This window comes from Chrysochloris asiatica, unplaced genomic scaffold, assembly GCF_000296735.1.
Source record: "Chrysochloris asiatica unplaced genomic scaffold, ChrAsi1.0 scaffold00007, whole genome shotgun sequence".
NCBI classification, from domain to species: domain Eukaryota; kingdom Metazoa; phylum Chordata; class Mammalia; order Afrosoricida; family Chrysochloridae; genus Chrysochloris; species Chrysochloris asiatica.
The window spans coordinates 9,114,021-9,123,411 of record NW_006408525.1 but is presented as its reverse complement, the minus strand read 5'-3'; the positions used below and the strand labels follow the sequence as shown (position 1 = coordinate 9,123,411).

The 9,391-nt window shown below is 37.8% G+C and overlaps 1 protein-coding gene across 3 annotated transcripts in view; it reads left to right on the top strand.

Moving 5' to 3' along the window:
- Positions 1–9,391, top strand: part of VMP1 (vacuole membrane protein 1) — a 190,839-nt gene that overhangs the window by 33,599 nt on the left and 147,849 nt on the right. The window contains exons 2-5 of one of the 3 annotated variants that reach the window (XM_006832370.1): positions 1,628–1,729; positions 5,944–6,079; positions 7,016–7,106; positions 8,250–8,360. In XM_006832370.1, the coding sequence (XP_006832433.1) occupies positions 1,654–1,729; positions 5,944–6,079; positions 7,016–7,106; positions 8,250–8,360 (414 nt within the window). In that variant the 5' untranslated portion in view covers positions 1,628–1,653. Of the gene's footprint in view, positions 1–1,627; positions 1,730–5,943; positions 6,080–7,015; positions 7,107–8,249; positions 8,361–9,391 lie in introns of those variants that run through there. The other 2 variants (XM_006832371.1, XM_006832372.1) reach the window with 2 other exon arrangements.

The following is a 9,391-nucleotide window of genomic DNA, read 5'->3' as shown; positions in this document are numbered from 1 at the left end:
AACAAAAAGCAAACAAGAAAAGTTCAAGGCCTGCTCTTGGGCTCAGTATCTGTCGGTCGTTTGGTTTTAAGTGGATGCTGTCTCTTTAAATTTCGAGGAGATCTACGCACATGCATAGTAGAACCCTCCAAGGGTGGGGCTGGAGTATCCAGTAGCTCAGGTACCCCTATAGTTACCAGAATGAAGGTACGCAGACAGCAAGGGACCAATGAAAAGATACCAAAAAAAAGAATGTGCACACCTCTATCTCTGAGGCTCTGTCAGGTGTCCGTGGCTGCTCTGATCCTTTCCCCGCTTGGCCCCACACAAAATGGTGGCTCCTAGAGCAGCTGAGCATCCCAAACCAGGTAGCAATGGATTTCTTGCTTCTGCCACAAACTCCCCAGCTGTAAGTCTTCAACCTTCTAAATATTCATTTATATGTGGTTCAGAGTACTGGGACCATTCACTGAGCCTTCTTGGCCCTGTATTCTGTGTTGTTCTCGGCAGAGCTCGGCACTACACTTCCACCCGATCCGCCATCTTTTTCCTGAAGTCAGTTTCTTTATTTCTGATTGGTGTTTTAACTGCTGTAATGTAGAGGTTAGTTCTAATGACCTTCCTCCTTACAAGATGAAGCTAGTTATGGCTATACTGTTGTTAAGTGTCTCCCAGTCAGTTCTGACTCATAGCTGCCCTGTATAGAGTCTCCAGGACTCCTGGTGAGATGCTGTGGGTTAATGCGCTGGACTGCAATATTGGTTTGAATTGCAAGGTCAGAGGTTCAGGCTTACCAGCTGCTCCTTGGAAACCCTATGCAGGGTCACTATGACTAGGTCGGAATTGACTCTAAGGCCATAGCAACAGCAACAACATAGTGTTTCCAAGGAGTGGCTGATGGGTTTGAACTACCAACCGTTGGTTAGTAATGCTGATTTTACAATACCACATTGACAACCGCAACTTCAAAGATTAAATAGGAAGTTTGTTGTTATTGTTAAGTGCCATCAAAGTTGTTCCTACTCATACAGAAGACTAGTTGGTAGGTTTGAACCACTTTGCAGTTAGCTGTCCAGCGCTTATCCTACAGTACCACACTAGGAGCTTAAATCGTAAAATACGTATTATGGAGTTCTGGTATTGCAGGTATTAAGCTACTAAACAAAAAGTTGGCGGTTTGAACACATCAGCTGCTCCACTGAAGAAACATGAGGCAGTCTTCTTCAGTAAACCTTTACAGCATTGGCAACTCTTTATAACATTTCTACTCAGTCTTGTACGATTGCTATAAATTGGAATTAACTAGAAGGTTTGGTGTAGGTGGTATATGTTAATCAGGAGGGACAATTCAGAAAAGGCATAATCGGAAGAATGTAGTCAATGTCTAGGTTGTACATGTAGAAATTGTTGGATTGGTGTATGTTCTGCATCTAATCTGAACAACAACAACAATTTATTTTTAAAGAAGAATTCTATACTGTTCAAATCTTGGTTATATAAAAAAAAAAATCAAGTGTGAACACATGATACAGATAGCACGTGAATTGTTACGCCATGTTATTCCTGTATTCAATTTTATTTATTTACATATAGATGCAAAGCATGAATATGTAATATGTGACTTTTTTTCCCCATCCTACTTTTTTAGCTCCTCAAGAGTTGCTGATCTATGAAATGGCAGAGAATGGAAAAAACTGTGACCAGAGACGTGTAGCAATGAACAAGGAACAGCATAATGGAAACTTTACAGGTGAAGTATAATGTCTTGGAAGGAGATCTACTAATTTAAAGGATATACTTTTCATTGAAATAAAATGCAAATACTTTAGAGATTGTCCCTGACTGACAATGGTTTCTATTTTGATATAAGTCCAATATCTTTTTTTTTTCTTCTTCTAAGTTTTCATTATTTTTGCCTTTTGTTATCAGTATCTTTACAAATTCGGTAGTATATTGAACAGTAAATCATACAATTGAACACCCAGGAATAAGCATCTGTAAATAATATTGTTAAGTGTGTACCAGTCAGTTCCGACTTACAGTGACCCTATGCACAACAGAACAAAACACTGCCCAATCCTGGGCCATCTTCACAATTTCTCCATTTGAGCCCATTGCTACTGCCACTGTGTCAATCCATCTCCTAGAGGGATACTTTATCTACTACCTTTATCTTTCCTCTACTAACCTCCCTCTTGTTGTGTATATTGCCTGCCCTGTCACCTATGTTAACAACCTTCTAGCTCATGAATAATTTTCCCTCTCTCTCCATACTTCCATCCATTGAGAGATTTTTTGCATTATGTTTTCTTCAAAAAGTATTACCACAAAATCATAGATACCTTTATTGAACAGAAATATCAAAATGTGAACCTACTGTTTCTCATCATATCCTCCATCTAGGTCAATATGCTTCAGAAGGTGGCGTTGCCATTTCTCCTCTAACTCTTCCCTGGAGAATTCTGTGTGCTTTAATTTACAGCATGTCAAAATAGCAGTTTGGCTTCCTCATGGAACTCAAATCATGTCCTTTTTTAATGTCTTTGAATTTGGGGAACAAAAAAAAATTCTGAAGGAGCAAGATCATTGCTTGTAGGGTGATGAGATAAGGTTTCTCACCAGAATTCTTATAGGACAGCCTTTGCTACTCTCAAAGAATGAGTAGGTGCGTTGTCATGATATGATAGGAAAACATTCCCTGGTACAACTTTCCTGACTTTTTTCTCACCAGTGTAGTTTTCAATTTTCTGAAAACTTCTTCATAATAAGTTCCTATGGTCATCCTATGTCCTTGGAGAAAATCTATCAAGGTGTCCCAAAAACAGTCGTCATACATTGACTAAGGAGCTCTCTGGTAGCATTGTGGTTACGAATCGGGCTGAGAACTGCAAGGTCAGCAGTTTGAAACTACCAGCTGTTCCATGGGAGAAAGATTAGTCTTTCTCCTCCCGTAAAGATTGACAGCCTTGGAAACTCTGTACAGGGTTGCTATGAGGCAGAACTGACTCCACGGCACATAACCACCACCACCATATTGATTGACTACTATGAGAACAAGCAAGTTGTTCACCGGGAAGCCATCAAGGCAAGCAGCAAGCAATCAAGTCCCTTCAGGGCCAACCCCCTTCGAAGACTGAGACTCAAGGGGAATACATGAGCAGGTATGTGGTCTTACTGGTGACCACGTTGTTCTACCAATAAGGGAAAGTAGGGGAAAAACAGCAATGAAATTATGAGCTAAGTTCGACCATGTTCAACAGACTCCTGTCCACCCCGATTGAGACTTGGTTGGCCAGCAGTATGGTGAGACCTGAGGACTCCTGGACTCAGGGACAGGGACATGGCCATAGAGGACTAGAGCAGAGAGTGAAGCTTCCAGCATATGTGAAATGAGGGGAGATGCACAAGAACACCCATACTTGTAGGTAGCACCCATTTAACCTGGCTTCAATGGCTGGATGACCAGGCTCCACTAAAGGAAGAAAGAAAAGGAAAAATAGAGTAATCTGGTGCAATTTGATGAATTTGACCTATACTTATGGATGTAGTACCTCAAAAGAGGGAACGAATCTTTACAGCGAAGATCATTCCCACACCCTCGGTACACAGGGTTGTCAGGTATGGGCAACTTAGACATTGGTTATCCAAAATGGGGGTGATACAAAGGCATGTGACTGGCTTACAAGCTTTCAAGAGGGAGCCTAGTTTCAGAGGGTATGGGGGAAGGTAGAATTTCCACTGAGTGGTTTCCAATCTGTCTGGACAGGGCTAGTGAAAGAAGATGGGGATAAGACTCTTGCGGTTCAATAGTGAATAATTGTTATCAGGACTGATTGTGAGTGTTGCAGATGTAAAGGTAGATGTTTGTAACAAAAGGAGGGGAGTGGTTGGTCTTGCAGTTCAGGAGCAGAGGACAATGGGACCATCAAGGGAGAAGAGGGGAATGTGGGACCCTATCCAGAGAAACAGTGACACCAGAGATGGAGGCAGAGATGATGACATGGAGCCATTGAGCAGTTGGGGACTCTGGACTCAGGGAGGGAGAGGGACTGTGTGCTGATGGCTAGGGAGCTGGCTTGTGGGGTGTGACCTTTGGTTGTTTGAGTGGTTGTATATTCCTGAGTGCTTCGGTATACATCAAAAAAAAAAACAACAGGGAATGAAAGCAAATGCTGTTGAATTATGATGCATGGAGGGGATTGTAATCATTACAGTGAAATGGAATACGATAGGATGGATGTAAAGCTGATATTCTCCCATGTAAACTATCACTCAATTCACAATAAAAAGTTAAAAAAAATAAGTTGTCATAATCTTTTGAGCTGACATCTTATGCTTTGAATTTAACTGTCCCAGCAGATCCTCTCAGAAGTCAGGTTTCACTGAACTTTTTTTTTTTTTTTAAGACACCCTAAGAAAACAAAGCAGAAGAAAGAGGCTTTCTGTGCCCAAAAAGATTTATAACCTCAAAAATCCTATACAGGGTCATTATTAATCAGAACCAACTCAATGGTACCTAACAAAAACAGCAACAAGAAGACAGAGACATGTGTATTACTGAGAGAACCGGTGGCACCCATCCACTGATCACAGAGACATGTTTAAACACATTTTATTTGGCATAAATCCAAGAGTGTTGGTACCCTAGTAGCATTTTTTTTTTTTTTTTTCACTTACCCTCATATATTCTAATTCTTCCCTCACCCCTGTATTTTATAGTAATACAATAAAACCTCCAGAATCTGGAACCTCTGAAAGACAGAAATCTGTCAGAGAAGGAAATTTCATATAACTTCCACAGATAGAAAAAAGCGATAAGACTATATACCTTGTTAAAGGCAGAAAACATGCAAAACCTGGAAAAACAACAGTCTGGTTAATTCTAGCTAACAGGTTTCACTGAATTAGCAGGTCATCCTTACTCTTGTGTATGATAAACACTGGACTCTTCTATCATTTGCTCTTGGAGAAAAATTAGGTTTTCGACTCTCATAAAGATTTCAGCCTCAGAAACCCTATCTATATAGGATCACTGTGAGTTACTACTGACTTGACAGTTACTACTGAATGACAACTTACTCTTCTGTACTTTTTACTTAATATTTCTTGGAGATTGTGCTATAACTGCTTAAAGAACTTTATTATGTTGTTGTCTTTATGGCCACATGGTATTGCACTGTATAAGTGTACCATACTTTAGTTGTTGGTTCAGGAAAGTGGCTAACATAACCGTCTTGTTTTGGCCTCAGTTGTTCTCTAGATAACTGATTTTAAAATAGCAATTATAATACTTCATCTCCTTTCTAAGCTATTAGGTGTTGCTGAATCTGGACTAGTTGCCTCTTGCGGAACTCTAGGACATGATGTTAGTAGTTAGCTTAGACATGGGTGAAACTCTGTTATCCAGTATACATCTAAGCACTAGTTCATTGTATCTTCCCTCTTTAATACTACCGACAATAATAATAACCTGCAAGATTGCCACTAACAGAAATGGAAAAGTAAGCAGATAAACAGATTAATTAATTGCCATGGAGACTTAAGTTATGGGCACACACCACAATTCTTAGATTTCTACTTCAGATTTCAAGTATACTTGTAACAGACCAACTGTATGAATTAATTAGAATTGTGTTCTAAGGGTTGCCTCTAGAGAAAGGATAATCTTAAATTAGTACTTGAACTGTTTTAACTTCCATGTAAGTCACATTTTAACATTTGAGATTTATATGTGGTCTTTCCAATGCAGAAAGGTGGATGAATTTTGACTAGGAAGAATGAGCATAGTTGTTGTTAAATGCCTTAGAATTGGTTCAGACTTTTAGCACCCCTGTATAGGGTTTCCTAGGAGTGGTTTGTGGGTTTAAACCACAGACCTCATGGTTAGCAGTCTAGTGCTTATCCTACAGCACTACACCAGGATAGTAAGAATTCTGTTTTGACTTTTATACTGTTGTTTTGCAGATCCCTCTTCAGTGAATGAGAAGAAGAGGAGGGATCGGGAAGAAAGGCAGAATATTGTCCTGTGGAGACAGCCACTCGTTACCTTGCAGTATTTTTTCCTGGAAATCCTAATAATCTTGAAGGAATGGACCTCAAAGTAAAAAATCTTAAATTACCTGTCTGTTATACAAACTTTCTTTACTATCTTAAAAATACCTCAACTGTGTCCCACTTCCTGCTAACATTTTCATCCGAATGACTTAGGGAAAAGTATTGTTATCTGCTTACTGGATTGTTAGAGTCAACCAACGTGTAATATTGAATCTTTTATGCAAAAATGAACATTGAAAATGAGCTTTCTCTAGGTTTTATCTTCAGGAAAGATCAGGCCTGTGTACATTAATTATACTAATTCTTGATCAGGACAAGGTTCAGGATACGTGGCACTTTTACTGATAGTTTCAGCTAATAATGAAAGGTCTGTGCCATAGACGTGTGTTCAATTAAATGTAGTATATATAAGTGCTGTTTCAAATATCATAAAGAGCAAGTTGAACTTTTACATGCCTTATCATTTTCCAGATTGCCCTTCCAGGAGTTCATACAGCATTTTGTAACATTTTTCAGCTCATTTATGCTTTCAGTAGATCTATAAAGAAAGTAAACTAGGTATATGATTATTATTGTTTTAAAGATAAGATTTATGCAAAGTACAATAATTAAGGGGCTCTGGCATAAAGGCCAGTGTTCTTTTTTATTACACTATAATGCTTCTCCAAATTAGAGATTGTGGTGTAACTAAGATGGGTCTTGGTGTAAAGGATTGATCGGTGAGCTTTATGATAAGATATTTGGGTTCTATGCCCTTGTACCTTCCATTAGCCTTCCTCTGCTCTCCCTCCCTCCAAAGGCCAGCCTGTTACATACACTACATACAAAAGTGTTGAAAGGTTAGCCTAGAAAGAACTGATTTTATTGCTGGTCTAGGTGACTTAACTGCTTCAATAAAAATTTGTTTTGAGAGTAATGAGTCCTGAAAATGGGACTGCAAGGTATTTCTTGATTTACAAATTTATTTTCATTTATTTTTTAGATTATGGCATCGTCAAAGCATTGTGGTATCTTTTTTACTGCTGCTTGCTGTGCTTATAGCTACGTATTATGTTGAAGGAGCTCATCAACAGGTAAGAGGTTCAGCAACTCACTTTCTATTCTTGTACCTTTCCTAGTTCCAAATAGTTTTAAAATTGAACTATTGTGAATTTCATAGAATTTCTACCTTCAGCATATTTAGGCTTGGCTTTATGTTTTAATTTTATGACTGGTATCTTCATGTCAAAAGAACAAGTGTATTTCCCTGTGTTCTATAGTGGTGGAGGAGGCATTGTGCTGTGGAGTCAGTTGCGACTCTTAGCAACCCTGCATAGGGTTTCTGAGGCTACTTAGAGCCTCATCTTTCTCCCATAGAACGACCAGTAATTTTGAACTGATGACCTCGAGATTAGCAGCCCAATTTGTAACCACTATGCTAAACAGAGCTGTTTTTTCTATAGTCTAAAAGTACAGAATACTTTTTATCAGCATCTTTTGTTAAAATAGCAAAGCATCAATGTATTCTAGTAACAAATAGTTCTAAAATGATCAGTTTCCTATTTTAAAGCAGTTTACCTCAAACCAGAATTTTATTTGAAGTTTTAAATGCATTTCTTTTCTTTATTTTAAAGAAATCTATGTTTGCTAGTAAGAATTTGCAATGAGCTGGCTTGCTGATTTTACTTACCAAAGCTAGAATCTAGAAATAAATATGTAGTTCTTCCAGTAATACTGTCTCCAGTGGACATCTGGCTTCTTTAGCTTTGCTCCTGTTTGAAAACATGTTTGTCATGAATATACAAAAAAAACCCATTTTATTCCCTTTTTCACTTGGATAGCCAAGAATGTATTCTATTTACAACCATAATGTAAATAACTGCCTCCTCTTTTAACTGTGTATTGTCTTGTTTAATTCTTAAGCAAAGTTTTCTAACTTTTCAATTGTTTCTTTATATTTTTTATTCTTAGTTTTCTTTTTAGTGATTTCCTTTTATCATATAAATGTCAGCACAATAGTATAACTGTAAAATCTAGAAACAAAATCTTTATTCCAGTTAGACACAGTTTTTCCTGTCTCTGCTACTTCATGTTAATGAAGGCCTCTTCAATAGGTTTTTTATTTTAATTTCTCCTTCCTAATTGAAAGTTTGATTTTGATTTTGCAGTTTTTAAATACCACAATTCTGTTTAGAAAATTCTGATTTTTTTTCTCCCCCGACACTTTTGTTTTTCAGTATGTGCAACGCATAGAGAAACAATTTCTTTTGTATGCCTACTGGATAGGCTTAGGAATTTTGTCTTCTGTTGGACTTGGAACAGGGCTACACACCTTTCTGCTTTATCTGGTAAGAATGCATTTTTTTAAATAGCAAAACAAATATATTTTCTTTTTTAATTATTGCTTTCTTCAAGTGCTAAATAAAAATCTAAGATAAGAATTTAATTACCTTTGTGTTTTTGGAAACATAATTCTTAAATCATCACTTAATTTCATTTAGAATTCTGTTCTTCCTTTTGAGTTGAGGATTTTAAAAGAAAAGAAAAAAGAAGTCCTTAGGCAAGTTAATTTGTTTACTTCAGTCAGGAAAAATTTTTTTTCTTCTTATTTATTGTGATTTGGGTGAAAGTTTACAGAACAAATTGGTTTTCCATTTCAGTAACTCTTCCTGTTTTGTGACAGTAATTGCAGTCCCCACAATATAATGGCACTCTTGGCACTTCTTCCTGTGTTTGTCATTTCTCTTGGTCCTTCTTTCTACTTCCTTCTGCCTTGTGCACTTACTTTCCTTTTGATTGATTGTTCTAAGGAGTGTTCACCTTCCAGGTGTTATTATTCACTTTATAGATCTGTCATTCAGGTGAATTCAGTTCCAGGTTTAAAGATCCACAGTCTTGGAGCTTCCACCAGTCTATCAGACCAGTAAGCCTGGTCCTTTGTATGATTTTGAGTTTTGTTCTATATTTTTCTCCCACTCTATACAGGATTGTGATCTCTTTTGGAGTGGTCAGCAGTGGTACCTGGGCACCATCTACTTCTTCTGGTCTCAGAATTGTGAAGGCTGGGGTTCACACAGTTCAGTAGTCCTTTGACTAATTATTTCTTTGCAGCCTTGATTTTCTTTACCCGTAACTCTTTGCTCTGGATGAAGAGAAACTAATAGTTAAATCTTGGCTGGCCACTCAGAAACTTTTAGACCCCAGTCACTGTTTACTAAACTAGGATGTAGAGCATCATCTTTGTGGACCGTGTTGTACTAATTGGCCATGGTATCCCCAAGATATTTGATCCTCAAGGTGTATGGTTATGGCTAGGAAGTTTCATAACTGTTACCTGTACACTGTACTATATTAATGGTTGTCTTTACAGCCTATATAT